This window comes from Equus asinus, chromosome 24 (genome assembly GCF_041296235.1).
Source record: "Equus asinus isolate D_3611 breed Donkey chromosome 24, EquAss-T2T_v2, whole genome shotgun sequence".
In the NCBI taxonomy this organism is placed as follows: domain Eukaryota; kingdom Metazoa; phylum Chordata; class Mammalia; order Perissodactyla; family Equidae; genus Equus; species Equus asinus.
In genome coordinates, this window is record NC_091813.1 from 61,821,731 (window position 1) to 61,846,471 (window position 24,741).

Sequence of the window (24,741 nt, forward strand, 5' to 3'; positions counted from 1 at the left end):
AGCTTAATCTTCCCCTTGGCCACATCTCCCACCACTTGTGGCCCTGACCATCTGCACCCCAGCCATACTATTCTTCAGTCACTTTGTCCCACCACAGAGCCTTTGTACATGTACTTTCTTTAGCCTTGAAGTAAATGACCTCCTCCTACATCTTGTTAACTTCCGTTAATTCCAACCACTTTTCCAAATTCAGCTCATGGAAGCCTGCTTTATGGGAGCCTCTGTGACATTCCAGGTGTGATGAGATTCCTCCTGTAATTGACTTACACCCTGTGTTTTTCCTTCAGTTTGTGATTATAAACTTATTTTCATGATCATGAGAAATACCTCTCTACCTCACCAGTCTGTAAGCTCCAAAAGGGCAGGAAGCGTGTTTTGTTTTTTGGGGTTTTTTTCTGCTCACGATGGTTTTGCAAATATCATGCACATAGTATGTGGTCATTCAATATGTGTTTAGTTAATTCATTGTGGATAATTTAAATAATAGCATTTGAAGAACCAGATGAAAGGTAGAGAAACACACGATAAGCACTGATTTTGAATTTCTCTAAAATACGCTAAAATCAGACATATTTTATAATTATATTGAGCTGGATATTTTACTTTCTTTGATAAACATCTCTTAAAAGTTTATATTCTATAAGGGGAGAATGCTATGTAATAGGCTGAACTACATAATATATCAAAATATAGCTTTATTTACATTGTCTTTTTATTGCCTATTGAAAATCAAATTTAAATGAAGATAAGGCATTTTCAAAATGATGAAACTAGTTTTTAAATGATTTAAATGCCAACATTATTATATGTTTACAATGCCTTCTTCATGGTTTTAAAAAGTTTAAGTTGCCAACAATGTTTTTTATTTCTGCTATTATATGGTAAAAGAGAGAGAGAGAATGTATAACAAATTTTACTTGTTTGGTTTGTAACTTTCAAAATTGACACCTGAAATACTTAGGGAGAAATTCCACATGGAAGTGACTTGTTATCATTCCACAGGGTCAATTGGCTGCCCCCATCTCTTTCCTTGTGTGTTGTCTGTCCTAGCCGCTTGCCTGAGGAGCACTTCACTGACACTTACATACACGGAACTGGTAGTGTTTGAAGATTACCCTTGAGAATATCATATAAATGATTAGATCTGAAATTTAATTTTAGCAGGAAACCATGTAAGTCTGCAAATGCAAAGGTGGATGGCATCGAAGCAATGTTGTTTATTCAGTAGTTAGATGTGCTCCATTAGATTCTAGTTTTCACATAAAGAAGGCAGAAAATGAAAGACACTAGTAATATCCAACCAAGAAAATTATGTGCGGATTTCAAGAGGCATAGTGAGAGCTGCTTGAGCTAAAGCAAGAAAGTAACAGCTACATTGTTCAGAAGTAAATTAATGTGTGCCTAATGATAATGCATGCTGCCTGGATATAAATACTCCAAAAAAAAGAAGAAAAATAAAAGGAACAAAACACCTAGTTGAGTGAACTTGAATGTAAAATAAACGTAATCAAAGGTAAGAGACATCCATAGAAGGTGCTGTATGAGATATCATTTACAAAGGAACACTGGAAAGATTGTAGAACAGAGGTAAGAGGACGTAAAAATAAGAAAATCAAAGATAGAGAATGAAAGGAAGATTGTACAACATATTAGGATAAATGAGAAGACATTTGTCAAATACTCAAAGGACAAGATAATAGAGAAGAGGAAAGATGACTAAGGAATGGGGATGGTAATTTAATAAAACGCAGGAAGAGCCAAACTGAACCAGACAGATAGCTTCTATCATGTGGTATTTAGCATTCATCTGGAACATTATCAATAGCCTGTCCTGGGTGAAACTGATTCTTGTGAATTTCGCCTTTACAATGATACCAGGCTCCATCACCACTCCCCATAGGTGACAGTGCATTTGTCATAGGCATCCTTTAGGGAGTCTCTCATGTGTGGTTTTGACAAGAGTGACTCTTCAACTTAATTACTGTGTAACGAGTCACGATTTTTAAAAATATCCATATGATATTCTGATATGGATTTTTAAATATGCTAATTTACTAAAATCTAAAGCTTATACGCTTAAAGTACTACATAAGCTGGAGCAAGGTCCCTCCTCCCACCCAGAATGCTCAGCTTGTTCATTTATTTTCCTGGATGTTGGCCAAGCATAAGTTAGTGTTTGACACAGACAGAATATGAAGCTATAAGACAGAAAATTTGTGTTTTGTCCCCAATTCCCTCTGTGTGAGTTCAGATAAGTCACTTAACCTCCCCATACCTTTTTACCAGGGTAAAAGTAGAGACCATGCCCTCTATGTATCTCTAAAGGTAGGAAGAGTAGATGAGACACAAAAGAGTGTTTGTTGTAAGCCCTTCTGAACACTCATATCAGTCTAGGGTACAGCTGAGCCTGACCGTGTGACCCATCGTTAAGAGTGCTAATACCATAATAAGTCAATGCCTTTTGGTGCCAGGAACCTCACATCTCCTCCTCTGCTGGAGTGCAGCCAAGGAGCAAGCTCTTCCTGTCTGTGCAGGGAAGGCCACTTTCTTCCTCAGTAAGAACCATGCTGTCCCTAAAGAGTCCTGCCCACTCCCAACTCCACCCTTTCCTGCACAGCATGGTACTTGGTGTGTGACGGCAAGCTGGTTTTGAATTACCATGAGGCCAGGGACTAGAACGCAGTGTGGTGGGGACTGGAGGCTCTCAGGCCTGGCTCTCCTCCTAAGCACTCAGCTGCAGCTCTTGAGCAGCAGCTTCCAAGGAGGCTGTGAAAAACACCCAGAAAACTGCCCAGCCGTCCACATTCGCTGGCAAGCGTATCACGAGGCATATGGCCAGTTTCAATGGTATTGGGAAGGCATATGGAGAGAGATTTTTTTTCCAACAGGCTTTAGAACTTCAAAGGGATAGTTGGTTTGATTATCATTATATCAGCCAATCACCCAACATCTTTGACCCCCTACAATACACCAGGCACAAAGATAAGACATAAGCCCCAAGGATGGAGATTAAATATATTGGCAAAACACCTAACATGACTACCGAAAATAGTCATGAATGGTGGTAACGATGGTTGTTTCTGAAAATCTAAGAAAGGAGAACACGAGCCAAAATATCAGGGATGGCTTCACAGAGAAGGTGAATCTCAAAGGCTGGATTTATTTTGGATAATTGGAGAGGAGAGAAGGAGCAATAGTATGAACAAATGCTTTTTCTGGAAATGTTCATAGAAATGTAGGCAATAAGAATGATAATAAGGTTGGCAAGATTCATTAGGAAATTGTTGTTTAGTCATATTTAACAACATTGCTTCAATATTTGCTATAAGTCGGGCATCATATAATGAGCTGGATAGAAAGTGATGAGCAAAATGGACTGGGTTCCTACCCTCTTAGAGCTTACTTTTGTCAGGGAGGCAGCTAATAAATAGGTAAGCCAACACATAAATGAGTAATTCTAAAGTGCACAGCACTGAGAAGGAAGTGTTCTGCTGCAGGCAGTGTGGAAACCTGGAGAGGTGCCCTGGGAATGGCCACACCAGGAAGAGATGCTTATTAGACTGAAAGCTGATGGATGACAAGGATCTGGTCACTGAAAGTATAGAACAGAAATTCATCCCAGGCAAAAACAACAGGATACCAAGGCCCTAAAAAGGGAAGAGTTTAGCATATTTCATATACAAAAGGAGGTAGAGAGGTCAATTGCATAGGGTCTTAGTGATAACTTTTTTAACTTGTTTCTGATCATAGGTCATGTAGAATTCTTGACATCTTAATACTGGAGTACTTATATAATTGGTACTGAGTTTGTTAGTGATGACTCTTACACATTACTGTAAAAATTAACTAGGTAAATAGAAGTCAAGGCAATGAGCACTGTCTTGATTGTCTAGAATTTAAAAGGGACAGTGTATCAATATATGTTTATTTCCAAAAAATTAGATGCTTTGTGCCATTAACAAGAATTGGTAAGCTTGATGGTATGAATACTTATATAAATTATTATCTTTTCATAATACATATAAGCTATTGATAAAGCAAAAAATAAATTTTAAGTTTAAATTATAATGTACATTTTCTATGTAGTAAGAGATGCTAGTGCTTGGGATACATTAATTCTGAAGATAAGATATTGAAAGGTGACCACAATGGAGATCAGGTCCCTGTGAGATGTGAAAATAGGAGCAATATCATAGAGTACAATCAAGTCCAGACTAGACAAACATCTAAAGAAACTTAGACAGCCCCAACATCTTAAGCAGCTGACCTTAGTAACTCTAAAGCAGCATTTAGAAAATTATGTGTCCTATGTATGTGTAAAAAGTTACTTCATCCATATGAACCTTGAATCTAAAAGTGAAAATAATCCCATTATTGATATTTTTGAAGAGTTAATTCAGAGCATTTTAATACATTGATTAACAACCTCTAAATCATTGTGTGTGTGTGTGTGTATATTAAACTTTAAAGAGTAATTCTAAAAACTTCCAATGAATTCTTATCCTTTCTTCCTTTTATTTGTGATAGTAACACTTTCAGGTTGCAAAATTAGATGATAATTGTTGGACTTTATATTCTACCTTTTGTGCAAAACCTTGAAAACTTTCATGAATTAAACCTCTACCTGCCCTTGGAAATTCAGAAAATGCAGTAAAATTCCTGTAGCATCTTTTACCATGTTCTGTGCTGGCCAGACATTTAGTTCTCTTTTAAGTTCTATTTAAAATCCACTTATGTATAGAGAAATTTAGATTCTCTGGGCATGTCTAGAATGCAGGCACTCGAGTCCAAGATTGTGGAGTATTAATACTCTGCCAACCTGGACCTTATTCAAATTTTATTGAGGCAGTTTGTGATTCTTTGATTCATTATCTGTAGATTACCCCTATCTTTCTTGTAAAAAAGAACTCATATTTATTAGCATATGCATACACATAGGAAAATGAAATATAAACCTATTATAACATGCTCCAAACCTTGTAGTATTTTTAAGAAATTTTTAATTTTGCACAAGCCATTTTTATTTGACTAAATATGGTATATCTTAATTATGAACACATTAAATGGATTCCCTTGGTCAGATGGTATTTTCAATGTGAGTAAAGGTGGAAATGTCTGAAGATACTCTTTGGGAGGTGAGGTGTTTTGGGGTCTGTTTCGTTGTGTTGACGATGATCTATGGTCCTGGGATTAATGGCCATCTTTTCTGGTGATGTCATGGGGAAAGTTAACATTTATTTTTCTTTAATGTTTTCCTGGCATCTTTAAAGTGTTATACAACAAGCACTTACTACTTACTAGCTAAGCATCTCCCCTTCTTTGTGTCTTTAATTAACGTATTGATCTAAACCAAATCTATAGGATGAGGCTTATTGAGACAGACTGCCCATGCCTCCTTCCAGAGATCATTGCTACACTCCACACTTTTTCAGTAAATAAAATATGGACAAAACTGCAACATGTGGAGGCTGAAGAATCCATTAAAGACTTTTGGCAATAGTAGCTTAAAGATATTTCAAAAATAATTGCAATTTATCGCTTCTTCTGTGCCATTGCATATAACGAGGGTTTGAAAAAGACCAAATACAGCTCTCTGATTTCCATTTAATGGAAAAAGTAATAAAGTTTAATTGTATACTTGAGCACAGGGCATCATTTCCAGGACATCTGATCAATAATTCATCGATTGTCTTTGGCTCAGAGTAATATTTGAAAGAAAATGTAGCCAGTGGGAGCTTATCTAACTGTAGCTTCTTCTTCTCTATTAATTATGCTTTTCCCGAATTTGGATCATTAGGCTACCAAAGTGACAGCAGATGCCGAGCAAACTGGACAGGATGCTGAGAGGACCAACACGAGAGCAAGCTCTTTAACAGACTTCATTAAGGAGCTTGCCCAGGATGCCGAAGGTATCAGAAAAGTCATAATTTAATCATTATTTCTCCCAACAGAAAAATTGAAAAAGGATTACACAGGACTGGAATTTCTCTAGTAAGAGATGACATTTTTAAATTTGAGTGTTAGGTTTTAAAAAATATTTTCATCAACATATGTAAGGGCATTATCTGCTGAGAATCTACAACCTACAGTGTTAAATTAGTGACGACAATCAGTGAATTAGTAATTATGAGTGCAGAATAGCAGTAAATTGAATGCGTTCCTTAAGGAATGCTGCAATTTTTGAGAAATGGCTATTATGATTAAATAACTAATGGACAACTTATGCTGTGCTATTGTTTGCATTCAAAACTATTTAAAAGACTTTTAATTTTTCAGAAAGCTAATTTTATCACTCTACTCAGTACTTTAAAGAGGCACTTTAATTTCTCAAAATGGCTTTTAAAATACTTGGTACTTGTTTTTAATGATCATCTGTTGCTTGGGATTTGGATGTGCTGCCTTACCAGGAGCTGTCCTGCATGTAGTCCACACTTCTCCAGGAGTTAGTTCTTGGAGTCTACCAATCTGATTGAGAATCAAAGTGGAAGCCATTTTGGGGCAAAAGCCCAGATTAAGAGACTCTTAAAGAAAACAGATAATATAAAACAACTCCACTAGTTATTAAATATCTCTTAATGTATAATAAACATGCATGCATGTTTAGAAAGTAGGAAAAAAGTTGCGGGGTTTTTTTTTTTTTTTGCTTTAAAAAAATTTTTTATTTCTCTACAATGTTATGTGTTTTAGATACATGGCTTTGTAATATAGCCAAATAAATCAGGACATGACATAACTTTCAAGACAGATCCTGACAGGTAATTCTTAGGAATCTCTGGCCAAGAAGAGACAGAAACTCCCAAAGATTGCCCACTGTAAGGAGTAACAGAGTTTTAATCTGAGGCGAACGTATCAAGATCTGAAACAGAAGTTGCTCCTACCAGAAAAATCTGAGTTAACTCCTTGTGCTGTATGCTCTGCTAGATGAGGTTGTAGATTCCCTGGTTTTATCTTCCAGTGATGCTACTCAAAGTGTCCACCTCCCCTGCCTGCCAAAAACTCCCCTTGCAGGTAGAATCATTTCGCCCTGAGTGACACCCTGAAAGCGCTAGTCAATTTTCCAGGAACTTTTCCTTCCATCTCAATCTCAAAGACTCAGTACCCAGAAACCTATTCTGGGAATTCATTTTGATCATTTCAATCAAACATTGGTACCTAAGAATAAATGCTAACCCGTGTTTCCAGTAGACTCCAGTATCAGCACTGCTTACTTTCTCCTCTACGTTACAGCCTCCACCTCCTAATTTGTGCATCGCACAGAGGACCAGCAGGGGGCGGGGTGGAAATGATACTTAACCCAGGGTTGGCTCACCATCCACAATCTATCCACCATGAAAAAGGGTTATGTAACTTCAAAGATGTCTCCCATTCTCTAAATTGTGCATCAAATGGTCCAACGGTCTGTCCAGATGGGGCAGCTTTTTCTAATTCACGTGAAGTGCCGTGTGGGATAGCTGTGGTCCTGTACCTGAGGAAAACGTGAACACTCCTCTCTTCTTCCAGCAGGTACTAACATAAATGACAACAAAAATGATCACCGCAGCCCTTTACAAAAAAGACGTTGGCAGAATTAATCCAACTGTTCAAATTTCATGAAAATTTAAACTAGAATATACCAGAGTTAAACTAAATCTTCACCGAGATGTCTATCTGTACCTCAAGACTAGATAGTCGGGAATTTTTTAAAAAGGAAAAGGAAATTCACCAACAGCTTTAAGTGGGTGATACGACATAACCATACCCTGTTTTTCCTCTCTCAAAACTACAATAATGAGGATAATTATCAGTACTTTAAGGTTTTATTAGTGACAATAAATTGCTGTGGTAAAAGTGAATGGTTCAGCCTGGCGTTTGTCTATTTCCATTTTATTTTTAGATAGATGGAATACCTTTCTCATCCTATCTTCCATTGTAAGTCATGACCCTTTATAGATAATCGCATTCTATTAATCTAGGCATTCTTATCTCACTATAATTTGTGTGTGTGTTTGTGTGTGAGGAAGAGTGGCCCTGAGCTAACATCTGTTGCCAATCTCCCTATTTCTGCTTAAGGAAGATTGTCCCTGAGCTGACTCTGGTGCCAGTCTTCCTCTATTTTATAAATGGGATGCTGCCACAGCATGGCTTGATGAGTGGTGCATAGGTCCGCCCAGGATCCGAACCTAAGAACCCCACAGCGCCAAAGCAGAGTGCGTAAATTCAACCACTATGCCACCAGCCGGCCCCTTGCTATAATTTTTAAAGTCTACTGTGCTATGAACCCTGATTAGATCATGAATAAACTATATTTTATTCTCTGTGCCATTAGAATTAATGAGTGAACATACATAACCCATTAGTGTATGTCCTGACATCTACGAAGATGTGATAAATGCTAGACACCCTTCTATCCTGTGTCTCAGGTCACAGGAGTATTTTTCATTCATGATAAAATTACCCATCAGAGGATATTGTTTTTTCAAGTTCAGTATGAAAAACAGCTTTGCTTCTCCTGAGGAATCAATTCACTTGCATGTTACAGATGTTGTAACCTCTGAAGGGTCCCCTTTTCATCCCTTTATGCTTCAGCTACTAAGACACTCAGCACTGATTTAGGGTCCGCTGTGCTGAACATTAGGGTATGCCATTCTGTCTATTAATACTTCTCCTGATTTGCATTAATTTTTTTATCTTTACTCAATCTCCTTGTATGTCATTTTATCTTGTTTTAAAGATATTTTAAAACTACTTTAAATTGCCTTTGAAATAAGTTAGAAACAAATAAAGACATTTAAAAGACAGATTTATTTTACAAAAATGTTTGATACTGTTGGAAACATACTGAACTGATAGTATATATCTTTGAGTAAGAGACTAGATAACACATTCATCTTTAGCTTAAAAAATACCCAGAGACTTTCCACTTTCCAGCATTGTTCTAGCATTATTTTGCTAAAGCAGTATTTTTGTACCCTAATAATTTCTTCTAGTTGCTTACATATTACTTTAATTTAAAAGAAATGATGCATGCATTCCAAAAGGTACCACCATCTTTTTCTTTTTCTTTTCTCTCTCTGATATCATTCTTTTTCCACCAAATTTTTGTCTGCAAATAGACCAGAAGTGAGGCTCTGTCTCGCTTTCCTTCCTTCCTCAAAACCATCTTGGCCCAGGGCGTAAATTCAATCAAATTTCAAAAAATATGCCTAATCAAAGCTCATTTATATATCCACTCAATACAGGAAATACATGCACCTTTGGCAAGTTGGAAAGTCAGGTTCATCCCTTTCATTAAAAAAAAACTGCATGCACATGCATGCAAATAATGTCAGTGGTTACTTGAGCGCCATGATTGGTTTGAATCAACTGCACAGACAGGCATGCTCAGGCCAAAGGGTGGCGCTCTATCACAGGCAGCGCCACATGGACTGCTGCCTTTCTTGACATCTGGGAAGTAGAAACCTCCTGCCAGTTAATCATTGCCGCCGTTCTGGCGTGGTTCCCACATAGTCTGCTGGACCTAGGAGCTTTCCAGTCAACCAGTCCATGGTCACTGTGGTTCCTTAGCAAAGATGACACAGCCTAGGTGATATCTTACTAGCAATAGTGGTGGAATCTTGAGACAGTTCCTTGGCATACGTCAAGGTATTAACCAGTGGCCAAGAGCCGCCCTCCCTAACTTCTAGGAATACAGTGCCTGAGCGATAACCTCTACCACAGGGCTAGGAATGGCCATGTTCGGGCTTTAAACCACCTGATTCAGATCGTCCCACAGATTAAACTATGGCTATCAGGCATAAGGGGTTGACCGCAGCAACTTTCTAACCAAAGACATTTATCTTGAAAAAAGAGTAAGAAAGATGCAGTTTGGAAAAGGTCGAATTAGAGACTGCGACCCAATTCGTTCTGCTAAACCAGTGATTCTCAAACTCTAGCGCGCATCAGAAGTTCCCGCAGGGCTTGGTAAAACAGAGATTGCTGGCCCCCAACCCCAGAATTTTTGACTCAGTAGGTCTGGGGTGGGGCCTAAGAATCTACATTTCTAACAAATTCCCAGGTGAAGCTGATGCTGCTTGTTTGGGGACCACAGTTCAGAACCGCTGTACCAACCATCATGCCACGCTCTCCGTGGCTGCTCTCCATGGCCTGCCTGTGTGCACCTGCTTCAGGAACTCTGTATACTCTCCTTGGAACAACTCTGACTGGTGCTGATCAGAAAATTTAATCCAGGGGCCAGCCTAGTGGTGTAGTGGTTGAGCTTGTGCACTCCACTTCAGCAGCTCAGAGTTTGCAGGTTCAGATCCCAGGTGTGGACCTAGCACCACTCATCAGGCCATGCAGTGGCAGCATCCCACATAAAATAGAGGAAGACTGGCACAAATGTTAGCTCGGCGATACTCTTCCTCAAGCAAAAAGAGGAAGATTGGCAACAGATGTTAGCTCAGGGCCAATCTTCCTCACAAAAAAAAAAGAAAAGAAAAGAAAGAAAAGTGCATCCAAGAATAGAAATGAATTTTCAGGATTCTTTATGTCTTAAAGAGGTCTTAGGATGCAGCCTTGAATGATAGAGAATGTCTCTTGGCCAACCCAGATCCCTCACTCTAGGGATTTTCATAGGGAACATTGTAGAAATAAGAGTTCAGCAGACAAAAGAGTTTGTGAAAACATCTTCCTTCAACTTGTTAAATTAATGTTCCATAGAACACACTTCAGAAAAAGTTGGTCAAAAACTAATGGTATAGGGGCTGGCCCCGTGGCCGAGTGGTTAAGTTCGCGCGCTCCGCTGCAGGCGGCCCAGTGTTTCGTCGGTTCGAATCCTGGGCGCGGACATGGCACTGCTCGTCAGACCACGCTGAGGCAGCGTCCCACATGCCACAACTAGAGGAACCCACAACGAAGAATACACAACTATGTACCGGGGGGCTTTGGGGAGAAAAAGGAAAAAATAAAATCTTTAAAAAAAAAAAAAAGTTATACCTTTAAAAAAAAAAAAAACTAATGGTATAACTTCATAAATCTCTCAATTCACCAGTTTTTCAAACTTTTTATTTGACATAGAATTCTTTTTTCAAGTGAAATTTGCCCAGAACACCAACCTATGAAACAGATTCTTGGCAGAATAGACTTCATTTGGAGAACACCCGAAGCACCTGGAGAATCCTCAGATTCCAAAGAACACAGCTGAAACCCCCCTTAATGCATTGGAGACACAGCCTCTTGCGATGGATGTTACTGCCGGAAGATCTCCTTGAGCCCAAATCTATAACCCTTGTCCCTAGACCAGTGCTTCTTTCCTCATTTAAACAAATGAACACTGAAGTGCATGGACATGCAAGGGCAGGGTCATTTCAGAGATCTCATCGCTGAGAGTATTTCTGTACTCAGTATTTTAAAACTGAGTATGCTTGTCTGCTCAGCAACACAGACCTGTGTGCTCAGCGTCGAGGGGTTATGCTACACGTCTCATTTTGTACCTCCTACATGAAGAGGGTTTGAGCCACTTGTATTTCTTCCTTCTGAGGTAGAAACACCATGCTTTAATTATCATGCCCCCAAAATGAAATATAATACGGAGAAATACGTCACACTTCCCTCTTTGTCATGGACTGTTGTGTTAACTTGCTCTCTATTTCCCAGCAGGGACACCCATGGCAAACTACATTTCATTTGGAGACGGCGGGGAAGAGCAGATGCTGAGTGTCATTTTTGCATGTGGCATTTTTGTTCACTAATTTCCCAAATTTGTTTTGCCCCCTGCAGCTGTAAATGAAAAAGCTGTAAAGCTAAATGAAACTCTAGGAACTCAAGACAAGGCCTTTGAGAGAAACTTGCAAGCACTTCAGAAAGAGATTGATCAGATGATGACAGAACTGAGGAGGAAAACTCTAGATACACAAAAGGAAGTCGCTGAAGACGAGCTGGTGTGAGTTAATGCTCTATTGTTTTTTCATTTGATCAACTGAGCTTTCCAAATTGTTTTACAGTTTTCTAAATTTTCCATCACACATATGAGTAGAAGATACGTTGTTTCTTTGCTATTTACTGTTCATTTACTTAGTTATACTTTCTCTTGCTCTAAAATGGATTGAAAGTAGACTTTTGCCTGTATATAAATAATCAAGTCAATAGCCTTTCCTGGTGCTGTCCCTTGTATAATCGGGCTAATGAACTTGCTTTATTAACCACCTGTAATAGGGACTTTTAAACTATCAATAGTTGTTTGTTTTAATAAAAGTATCTTTGGAGAAATAAAGTTATGAGTTTGACAGCCCATCCTATGCGTTTTGTCATCTTAAGAAATGCTGAGTAGAATAGTCGTCAAATAATAAATGCCTGATGCTTTGAAATAATGGTGGCAAATAGTGATAGTAGTTTTACTAATGTTGATGAATCCTTGTGACTAAACACTCAAGAAAAAAATACATTTTTACATTCACAGTCATCTAACTTCAAAATGATGGTGTTATTATACTTAAATAATGTATACTAAAGCTGTAACATCTGAAACACCTGAGAACTTGTTAGAAGTGCAAATTATCAGCCCCCCACCCCAGACCTGTGAAACTTCTGGGATGGGGCCCAGCAGGCTGTTGTGACAAAAGCTTCAGGGGTTATGATGCCTGTTAGTTTGAGGACTGCTGTTTTTCATGTATTTAGCCTTTGTTAAGGGCTCAGATATTAACAGTTTAGGAAAACTATCAAGTTAAACCCAGGAGACTCCCACATCACAGAGTTAAAAGGAAAAGAAAAGTAGATCAAAATCATGATATTGTCCTAGCATGTCAGTAACACAGAGCTCTGTTCACAGTTTCTAACCAAACATATCAATATTCATACCTGATGTTCAAAGTAACAGAGAGAAAATGTCTCATTATGGTGAATCAGGTGGCTTTTTTTTGTGAAGTGAACCATAAAACTCATTCATCAGTAGGATTATGAGAATAATATGAGACTGCGTCCAATTGAAAATGCTATTTTACTAATAAATTTAAAATAGATGGATTTTTGTGCTTTAACTTTATAAATGGTCTTGCCACTTTTCAGGGACCCATTTTCAACTTGGTTTAGTACACCCTGAGTCTCCTTTAAAAATTGTCTGGCTTTTCCATTCTTCTAATGTGAGCATCTCTTTGTGACACAGTTTAATACCAAGAAACCCTGATACCATGACAAGGGCTTATTGTGTATTATGGGGCTGGGTGTGGTTGTAGAGCTGCTGAAGGCCTTCTGAAGAAAGTGCAGAAGCTGTTTGGAGAACCCCGAGGGAAAAATGAAGAAATGGAGAAAGATCTTCGGGAGAAACTGGCAGACTACAAAAACAAAGTTGATGATGCTTGGGACCTCTTGAGAGAAGCCACAGATAAAATCAGAGAAGCTAACCGCTTATCTGCAGCAAACCAGAAAAACATGACTGCTTTGGAGGTAAGACTTAGGTTCATCTGAACCAAGAAGTGCAGGGTAGGGAGTTGAACACGGCTGGGTAAGTCAGGTTGATGCTCGTTTACAAAGATCAAGAAGATGACTCTGAAAGAGACTTCTAAGAAACAGAACAGAGAATGATCTTTTTTTTAAATCAGTGATCATTGCCCAAAGAATCAGATAAAATTTATGTCACTTAAACTATTGAAGATTTTTAAGGACAGTATGGCACAGTGGAAGGAGCTCTTCACTGGGAGTTAGGGGACCTTGGTCTTGATAACTCTACCACCAACTGTATCACTACAGCTTGGGCAAGTCAATTAAGGTCTCTGAGCACCAGTCCCCCAACTATACAATGAGGGCCTTATACCACAGCATGTCTAGCGTATCTTCAGGTACTGATATCATGTGATTTTGCAATCCACCCAACCTAATCCACAAAGCGTGGTTTAGACACCCAGCTGCCATAAATCACAGAAGAACCAAGTATTTTCTAGTGGAATCTGAGCACATAAGCAACAGTTCACTGAGAGGCCAGAGCTCAGGAAGATTTTGGTTTTCTATTTGTTTGTGATGTGTTTTATGAAATGATATTTTACAAGAGGCTAACATGAACAGATCAAGTCTCAGTTATTTTTCCTCACAGACAAGAGGTACTTCTCTCCTCGAGAGACCATAGGCAGCCTCTGCCTTTCCAGGGTGTAAATGCAGCTGGAACTAAAATAGATTCCTCCATCTATTCCTCCCTTCTTTCCTTTCTTCCTTCCTTCCTTCTTTTCTTTCTTCCTTCCTTCCTTCTTTCCCTCCTTGCCTCCCTGCCTTTCTCTCTCTTTCTTTCTTAACACTTAACATTGCAAATTGGTCACTTTTCCCAAAAGTAAATTCAGCACATGGGATGGTACAAACCCTATATTTGGTATTTAAATAACAACAACAACTTTCTCCCCAGAGACAAGCCTACGTTTGCTCTTTTTAAAGTATTTGACCCCAACAGATTTGAAACAGCAGCAGACCTGTATTTCTTCTGACATACAATTTTACCTTCAACCATAACTGAACACTCTCTGGCATAGATTATGCCCTCAAAAATGTTTCTGGCATGACAGTTGAATAAAACGAATCTGGATTTTTTTTATCCACTCATTTCTTTCCCTTTTACTTTGGATTAAGAAGCAAGAGGATGAATTAATTTTTTTTTTTTTTTCTGAGTCCCTCTCCTGGGACTCAGCCTTATCATTTTGAGGGAAGATTGAGGAGGCTCACTTTTTTCTTAACTGATGTATCTAATCTTAACCAATTTGGAGTCTGCTGACATGCCGGCTGTATTAAAGAAAAAGCACCAGTGTGTTAGGCGGGCTGCTGGGCCACTGTCATCTCGCAGGCTCCAGCATGATTCATCCTGCTCCGTGACACACCAGTGGTGTAACTTACCCAGAGGTGCACCTCTCCATTTTATGGCAACAGTTTAAGAAATTAAAATTGCCTGTGTGGAAAGCATAATAAGCATTTGGGTGCAGTTCAAGAAGAGTTATGGTGGCACAGTAAATGGTGCTTTCAGCTAGTCCTTCCTTTTAGTGATGTTTAAAACTGGGAGCCATCATTCTTGGGCACCCCTAGAAATGCCTGGAGCTGGTGTAATCAGTATTGAAGTTCTAAGTGGGCCTTTTTGTATTTTCATTTTATACGCCACGCTTAACTGAAGGCTTGTTAAAAACTTACTGGAGTAAATAGATAACTGACTAAATTAGCATGAGTAAGGCACAGCCAAGGCTGATTAGACTAATTACCAAGCTCGGCGCTAGACTGGCTGAGAAAGAGTCACCTGAAGAGTTTGTTAAAAAGACGGATTCGCTAGGCTCCCTCCCAAAGTCTGAGCTGGCTGGTCTGGGGTGTGGCCCAGGGTCCATATTCTAAAATTCTCCCTCCATTAGTCCGATGTGCATGCATATTTGAAAACAACTGATACCTTGTATCCATTTGATTGACTAATGAGCTGTGTTTTAAATATATGACTTCATTGTGCCTGTGCCCACAAAAAAGGTAATATAATTAAGACCCCAATTTTTTTTTATTTTAAGAAGGTAAGCATGTAATTTTTATTAAAAATGCTTATCAAAGGGCCAGCCCTGTGGCCTAGTGGTTAAGTTCAGCATGCTCTGCTTCAGCAGCCTGGGTTTGGTTCCTGAGTGCGGACCTACACCACTCGCCAGTGGACATGCTGTGGCAGCATCCTGCATACAAAATAGAGGAAGATTAGCACAGCTGTTAGCTCAGGGCAAATCTTCCTCAAGCAAAAAGAGGAAGATTGACAACAGATGTTAGCTGCAGGCTAATCTTCCTCAGCAAAAAAAATAACAAAAAAACCTACTTGTCAAGCCCCTACTAAATTCAGGAAGTGTGCTAAACAGTGTTGATTATGTCAAAGACTGGTCCTTGCAGTGTAGTCCTTGGAACAGCAACATTAGCATCACCTAGAAACTTGTTAAAAATGCAAATTCTTGAGCCTCACCCCAAACTTTTCAACTCAGAAACTGGGAGTGAGGCTCCCAGTTTTAAAAACCCCTCCAGTGATTCAGATGTTCTAAATCTGAAAGTTTGAGAACCACTGATATAAAGAATAAAATGCCATCTCTGATGACTTCAGGTGACTTGTATTTCGTGGGAGGTGCACACAAGTCAACCACTCTCTACATTCCCTGGTTATCATGGAGGTAAGCAAAGGAAGTGCATCTTAATCCCCCGACTTCAGAGAGGACTGGACATGTGTGCTACGTCCTGAAGTCCTGAAGGGAGGGCACTAGTTAGTCAAAGTAGAAGGAAAAGAAAATTCCAGAAATAGGGAAAAGCATGTGGAAAGACAAGGAGAAAAGAATGGTAAGACATTTTGGGAAAAATGTGGTGGTTTGATAGGATTGGAATGAAGACTGCATGGGAATGCGTGGGAGGAGAAAAGCCAACAATGATAGCCAGGGTCCAGACCTTGAGCTATAGGAGAATTGCACTCAAAGACCAAGGTAAGGAATTTGGTTTTTATACTGAAAGCTGTAGGAAGCGATTGAAATATTGGAGTCATGGAGTAAAATTACATTTCGGGGAATTTGCGAGTCGCTCATATAAACTGGAAAATTGGTTTTGTGTTAGAAAATAGTGTGATACAAGGCTAGGAAAGTAGGCATGGATAATATTTAAATCTCTGTCAGACACCTACCATATCAGTGACCAGGGTGTTTGAGGGTAAAGAGGAATAATTTCTGGCCTCCTCAAACTACAGACTCCGGAAAATGCAGGCATTTTCACCTTCGCTGTATGTAATCCTGTGGTTAACAGGGGCTGGGAGAATCAGCAAAGATTCACAGAAATGATGGCATCATAGCAGAAACCGAGAGAAATGGTGGAGCAGCATGAGCACAAACAGCGAGCTCTGGAAGTGTGAGGTGGTCTGAGGAAAGTCAAGTCGAGCGATGAAGCTCACGCATAACCTACACAAAAGTCTGTAGCAGAAGATAGCTCTGGAAATGGTGTTCGGAGCCAGATCCTAGAATGCTTTGCATGTAGCCTTCTAGAAGTGGACAGGGCATTTAGAAGAGCATTTCCATCGATGGAGAGAAGGCAGAGGGAACTGTGGGCCTGATGGGCAAAAAGAAGACCAGTAATTCAATTAGCAAAGGAACATACACTGAACAGTCTGTCCCCAAATCTACCATTATAACCTCACAAAAGGAAGGACTGCAAAGAAAGTCGTGAGTTGCCAGATAAATGATAGACAAGAAGATAGCTTTTGTAGGTCTTAATCCACCCCCACGTCATCCCCCTGCAAAAAGAGATGTTAAACTTACAGAGCTCTGGAATGAATTAAGATCTAATTAGAAGTTAAAAGTAGAAATATAATCAACCTTGGCATCTAAACAGAATCACTTAACAATTGTGCTTGTGGTTTACTTTTGGAGAATTCTCTCTATACATGGGCCTCCTTGTTCCTCAGACACTCAAAGCTTCCTACCTTAGGTATTTTATATTCTACATCATTCTCTATCCGTTGCCTCTCTCTATTTATTTTTATAGCACTCATCATTACTTGAAAATATATTATACATGAATTTACTCATTCATTTTCTCCCTCCTGAAGGCAAGCCATGAGGAGCATGTCTTCTTGCTCACTGTATCCCCAGGGTTGAGGACAGGGTATGGAACAAAGGCAGAGCAGAAAATGTTTGCCAATGAATAGATAAAGTGCCATAAAGCAAACACAAATAAATGTTATATCTATACTTTTATCAATATTTGGGAGCTCCAAATCTCCCTCTCTCCTTGGTTCAAATCTAGATTCCATCACTGTCTAATCTGAAAATTAGCCACCTCTGAAGCCTCCTTAATCTTGAAATCATCATTTCTGCTTTAGTGTGATCCGTAACGCATTTTGATCTTTGCATAACAATTGGTTCCCTAAAGTGACTCAAACAGAGCTTTCACAGGGATTCTCACTCACTGCTTAATTGAAACCAGAATGTATGTAGTTCTTCACCTAACATGTGTGTGGACATATTCTCTCTCCCGTTGGTTCAGCATTTTAAATTACCTTGATTCATTCATACAAACAAGTCATGTTTTAAAAAAGATTCTTGAGTGTCTGTAAATGGTATAACTATAAACCAGCTCATAGAAAAGCTAAAGGCTAAAATTGGTAGTTATGTAAAAGAATGCCAGACCCTTGGAAGATAAGATATGACTTGTAACCAGGAACATCAGGACAATACCTACATTTGTTGTCCATAAGAGGGAACAGCATATGGAAACTTCCTCTGAATTAGCCAGTGATGGGAGTAGCTGAATGAGCCAAGTCACTAGTGCAAGTCCCAGGAATAGACTGTAATTTCATTTATTCATGCAAAGATATTTATTGAGAAAACTTTTCTAGATACTGGAGATGGAGTGATACATAGGACTGTTTTTATGGAATTTATATCATAGTAAGGGAGATAGTCACTAAACTAATAAAGAAGTATATAATATGGCCATAAAGTCTGGAGCATGGGCTAATATCCATAATAAGTGATATGTTCAGTGGCCCTGCATGATGACTTCAGTATGTTATCCTTCATCGGCTGTCTACAGTTCCACAGGTTGTGTGTGCCACTAGTCCCTGTCCGTGCATCTTGTGATGGAGTGGTGTTGCTGATTTTCATTAAACAACCTTTGCTTTCAGCAACTTCCAGAAGAAGCAATCAAGATGGTATAATCTATGCAAAATATAAAATAATATTATCTATGTTTCTTTAGTTTATGGCCACCCTATCAAATATAGTTCAGATAAATGAGCGCTAGGAAAAACAAAATAAGGTAATTATAATTGTTAACAATTATGTAGTGTTTACTGTGTGCCAGGCAGTGTTCTAAGCCAGTTCTTCTTAAATTTTACTGTGTGTATAAGTCACCTGGGGTTCTTGTTAGAATGCAGATTCTGAGTTGGTAGTTTCCGAAAAGGCATTGAGATTGAGTATTTCTAACAAGCTTCCAGATGACGTTGATGCTGCTCGTCAATGGGCCACACTTTGAGTAGTAAGGGACTAAGCATTTTACCTGAGGCAAAAATGCTTGACCCAGGTTTCATAGCTTGTGAGTGGGCAGAGCTGGGGTTCCAACCCAGGCAGGCTGTTACCTGAATCTAGTTTGAAATCCCCGTGCTCTAGTATATAGAAAATAACTAGAATGAGAATGAGTGCTGCCTTAGATAAGGTGGTCAGTGATGAGACCATGAGCAGAGAATGGAGGAGGAAACCAGACAAACAGCTGGGGAAGAGCACATGGTGGAGGGAACTGCAAGCATAAAGGCTGGGAGGCAGGAACAAGGTATGTGTACCTGGCAACACATTAAAGTGGTGGTGAAGAGGTAGGGAAGGAAGGTGTGAAATTAGCACTATGCCAGTGCAAATAGGAAATGTGATTCTATAATAGGAGAGTCAGTGCTTTCACAGTACCAGACTCAGGCTCTACTATTAGTTAGACTAGGGTTCAAATCTTAACCACACTTTACTAACTGTGTGACTTTGGGTATATCGCTTGACTTGTTCAATTTCCTGTTCATTTAAAAGTTGATGAACACAGGACCCATAGAATTAGTGTAGAATTAAATGAGAAAAGTTTATAAACTACCTGGCATGTCTTGAGATGTAAATGAATATATAAACCAGCTTTATTATGTATATAAAAACATAAATGCAGAGGCTTAAAATTATAATTGATGCAGTTAAATCCACAGGTAAAAAGGTGATGAGTCCAAAGCGTAAAGAAAAAAATAGGCAAACCTGTGCTCCAAATGCAGAAATAGCAATATTTCTCTCTCCTTGATTTTACTCTTCTAGGGAGTGAGTTCCCTGTAGTTTTGAAACAAGCTCAGTTTCAAAGAAAAATTCAAGTCTACTCTGTTTTTATGAAACAGTCCATTAAGTTTATTCTTCCACGTGATAGTTTCTCTTTTTTTCAAAAGTACTTCCTCTAAGTTCTCCTAAAAATCCCACTTCTTCCAATTTTTACAGAACTCCCATAGAATAAACCTCCTTATGTTTACACTCACAAAATACTCATTTGGACATAGGTTTTGGAATTTAATATCTAGTTCCAATGTAATTCAGTGCACTACCACATGTTCATAATACATATTCAGTGCCTATATTTTAGTTAAAAATGGATGTCCAACTTGCTTTAAAAATCGTTTTTAATTCCTCAGCTACCATCATATAAGTTTTCTTCTTTTGGATGACTTTCTCACAATGGGAGGAAGAAAGTACTTGTACAGGCGTTTAAATAAAATAGCTCTTGGAGGACTGGCTGGCAAGTTCATGTCATTCTCATCTAGCCTACTTGTCAACATGACATACCTTTTTTGCAAAGCCTTTGCTCAGACAGCTCAGGAAAGGCAGGAATACAGGGCTGGACAGGATTTTACCCAAAGGGCATCTTGATGTTTTGCTCATACTGTCCTACAGGAAAAGAAGGAGGCCATTGCAAGTGGCAAAAGACAAACTGAGAACACATTAAAAGAAGGCAATGACATACTTGATGAGGCCAACCGTCTTGCAGATGAAATCAACTCAGTCATAGACGTGAGTATCTGCTAAAACCCAAAGGTAAAAGAAAGACAATATTGACATAGGCTTTCATAAATGGAACCAATGAGAAGTCTCAGTAATATCAGCAAACGTGAAAATTTTTTTCTTGTGGGTGTAAAATTGTGTTTGCATCATTTTATTGTGACCATTTTATTGTGACCACGTGGTATGATCACAATACTGCTCGCAACAATTAGAACTTCATGTTGTTCTCCCAATAGACGGGAATGTCTCTGTGACGGTCCTCTCAACACTCACAGAAACCTGTATTTTTTCCACAGTGAATGAAGAGCATTTCTTGTTCATAGGACGGCACTTTCAATCTGTTTCAATGTTTATATAACGTTAGTTAAAAGAGAAATATAAACCTACAAACAGACTTTTAACATACTGTCTAATGCAGTAGATACTGTGATATGTGGTAAGAGAAATGCAAATGGTTCAAAAGATCCTAGTGACTAGCATTTAAGAATTTTTCCTTACGCAGTAGCATTTTTTTAAAAAGTAGATTCTTCTTCGTGTAAATTGGCTTCATATATTTTCTAATCTCTTTTATTAAATAACAGCTTCTATTCTCTATTCTCTTTTCGCTATATTAGAAAATTTGAAGTTTCATAAAAAACTAAGCGAGTCTAATTAGATCTCATAGAGAAATTAGTAAGTGAGAGGAGGCTTGGACTCAGTTACTTAAAATAGCTTCTCTTCTCTACACATCAGTACGTTGAAGACATTCAAACTAAATTGCCACCCATGTCTGAGGAACTTAAAGATAAAATAGATGACCTCTCCCAAGAAATGAAGGACAGGAAGCTTGCTGAGAAGGTGTCCCAGGCTGAGAGCCACGCAGCTCAGCTGAATGACTCATCTGCTGTCCTTGATGGGTATGTCATTTGTTGTTGGAAATGTCTGTGTATCTTGACACTTGTCCAAAAGTTTTGACTAACAGAAACAGTAGAGAGTGGCTTTCAAATCTTGATTTCTGTAATTATGAACATACAAGCTGCATGGCCTTTCTGTGGAAGAGCCTAATTAGGAGAGTCTAGGCAAAGCTCGACTGGAGCAGCATCAAAAGTCTGAGTTAAAAATGTATTCAAATCTGGCTTGGTGGGAGTGAACACAGCCCTAGGCTACACTTGGAAAAAATAGTTTCTGTTCTTTATTAGGAGCACAGCAGTTGCCTTATTAGCATTTTAAATAATAATATATAAACACACATTCTGCTTCAAATTTCACTTTTATATTTTTAATGAAATCAGATCTATTTATTGTTAAAAGGGTAGCTTTTGAAAATGTGTCTCCATACATAGCCTTTAAGTCTTTTTTTCTCTTTCAAACTCCAGGGAGACACTACATATTCCCCTGAGAAATAGCAGCTCACCAGAGCTGGGATTCTTATGTGGGTCAGAGGAGGGAGGGGCAAGTGGCGAGGTGTGTTTGACTTATAAACAGCCTTCTGGGAATAACCGGTATGCTTCCCCTACAATTCTGGGATTGTCATAACAAACATAGGGCTAATAGCTCCAAGAATCATTTTCCCAAATAAATGTGTATAATACATGATATGTGTAAGGTTCTGTTCCAATACTTAATACCCATTGACACAAAGGAAAATATTAATATTTGAAGACCCTGGGCACAATTCATGCATAATTAATTTTCTAACAAATTTTTGCCAATGTAGCGTGAAGGTTGGTAGATGGAGCAGTAAGCTAGAAGTCAGCAGACATGGGCTACACGTCCTTAATTAGTGACATTTTGGTCGTATGACCGGAGACAAGCTATTTAACCTTCTGAGATTTGTTTTCCTCCTCTGGGAAGTAACCTAGCTTAGGGAGATCTTGTGAAATTCATTCCAGTCATGTGGTACAAGTGCTAGGAAGCATGTCACGTGCTTCTCAAAGGACAAAAAGGATCGTCCCACTGCTCGCACTTGCATGGTGCACACAGTTGCAGAAGCTTTTGGAGGATACCGTCGGTATTTAAAAATACCTCAATAGTATTTTATAACTGAATTATTTAGGAATATGAGTTTAAATTGAAAGCTACAACATAATACAATAAATACGTACTTTATTATGATTTAGAATAATCATAATTATCTTGCCTCTGATTATTTGGAAACCTTATTTGTTATAAGTAGGATGTTCTTCATTTGACTACCAACTGCTCTGATGCTCTTTTTTTGGGTAATCCCAACAGAATCCTTGACGAGGCTAAAAACATCTCCTTCAATGCCACTGCAGCCTTCAAAGCTTACAGCAATATTAAGGACTATATTGATGAAGCGGAGAAAATTGCCAAAGAAGCCAAAGGTCTGGCACATGAAGCTACAAAACTGGTAAGAAACAAAGAGCGTTACCTACCGAGGATGGAAGTCCATCTCTGAGTAAGCACCTAAACTAAATTTCTCAAATTCAAATGACCTCTGGAAAATCCTAATAACTTAGTAAATTTGTTTTGAATTGTTTTCAAAGCCTCCTTTTAAATTTTATCCAAAATAAGTTCTCAACGTGCTGTAATCGCAGCAGAATTCTTCTTAGTCATTCATTAACCACCGCTGATAAGAGTCTCTAAATTATCACAGATGCCAAGCAGATCTGTGCTACCAACTCACAGAAGAAAAACAGTCAAACATAAGACTCCGGACAAGGAAATTTATCACTATTATTCCAAATGTCATCAGTAAGAAAGTGCCTTGAAAATTAACACTATTGCGTGCAGTCATACACAAACTGGTTATATGTGAAGTTTGACTATAAAGTATTTTACAAAACACATCAGATCCCATGCTTCTAAACTCTTTATAGTATTTTTTATCAAGTGAAACATTTGCCTTCAAAGCAACCTTTGGCTGCATCCTTGTTCAAAATAAATTTTGAATTAATATTTTAGAGTTCGTTGGCTTCAAGTATAGCACATTATCTGAGCACCTTCAATAGTGACAAATCTTCATCCTTTACATGTAGAGCAGCACTCTGTAAATAAGTTATGTGATAAACTTTGGTAATTCTATTTTAGGCCTAAAAATATTTCATCAGAAGCATATCGTGAGTTAAAATGTTCAGAACCCTTAGTTATTCCTTTGGCTTCACGTAGAATCTCCCCAAGATATCAGAATTTCAGGAGGAAAGAAAACTGGATTGGACGTTTGGCTGTGAATGAAATATGCATAAATAATTGGAGTTAAAGAAATAGATCAATATTTTCTTTGCATTGGTATAAGGCACAAACGCTTTCTTGGATCTCAGGGATATCAGAGATATTTACCACGCTCTTGGAGGGTTTATATTGCTGTCATAGTGAAAACATTACACGCCATCAGCAATTACTGCTGTTTTGGTTTCTCTGGCATGAGCTCTACTAATACCATATGTTCTGTTTATTCTTTTTCAAAATCATGACACAATTATTGCAGAAACTTCCTTATGCTCAGTTATGCTTTCAAAATGAACCAGTTTTTCAAATCTAAACTAAATTATTTATCCATTTTCTCCTAGATAGTTTTCTGTTTTAAAGACCCTAATTTCCAAGTTCCCCATTTTCATCTGACCTATGTTTTATTGGTTGACCATTTTCGGCATCTAGCACAGTGGCTGGTAAATAGGAGGCACTCATGAGTGAATGAATGAATGTCCTTCTAACGGATATTTTTCATGCCTATTCACAATCTTTTGTACCAAAAAAAATCTGACTATTGTCATAGCTTCATCCTTATAGACTTCTAATGTTTTATGTTAAGAGCTGTTTAACTTCACCCAAATTTAATAGGAGCACTTTACGCGTAGGAGACTCTCAATTTTGTGCCAACATGAAACGTTCACTTTTCCTCAACACCGATGCTTATACATGATAGGCTAGCCAACCTCAAACACAGAGCTAGGGGAGGTTCTAATACATTACAGTAGGTCCCCTTGTTGTTGTTATTCTTGCTCTCCTTCCAGAAACCATGTAAAAATTATTAAATCCCGAAAAATTACAAAATAAGGGCTAAAAAGAATCGCTGTTTTGTTAAATGGCTATCTAATTGATCCCAGAAATTTTGTTGGACTGCATTTCACAAATAGAATAAGTAAAGCTTTAATATATTATAACATATATTATGTCATTACAATATAGTTTTATTTTACTGGAAAATAAATATATTTGCCAATCACTAAGTTGAGCAATTACCTAGATAGGACTAGCATTCCACAAATGTAAGATCTGGTATTGCTAGAGCTGTAGATAAACACAGAAGAAT

The 24,741-nt window shown here is 38.4% G+C and overlaps 1 protein-coding gene across 5 annotated transcripts in view; it reads left to right on the top strand.

Annotated features, from left to right (window-relative positions):
- LAMA2 (laminin subunit alpha 2) overlaps positions 1 to 24,741 on the top strand; it is a 537,163-nt gene that overhangs the window by 415,589 nt on the left and 96,833 nt on the right. For all 5 annotated transcript variants that reach the window (XM_070496423.1, XM_070496424.1, XM_070496425.1 and 2 more), the window contains 6 exons: positions 5,798 to 5,909; positions 11,737 to 11,899; positions 13,188 to 13,398; positions 20,379 to 20,495; positions 21,219 to 21,382; positions 22,701 to 22,839. In XM_070496423.1, the coding sequence (XP_070352524.1) occupies positions 5,798 to 5,909; positions 11,737 to 11,899; positions 13,188 to 13,398; positions 20,379 to 20,495; positions 21,219 to 21,382; positions 22,701 to 22,839 (906 nt within the window). The remainder of the gene's footprint in view (positions 1 to 5,797; positions 5,910 to 11,736; positions 11,900 to 13,187; positions 13,399 to 20,378; positions 20,496 to 21,218; positions 21,383 to 22,700; positions 22,840 to 24,741) is intronic.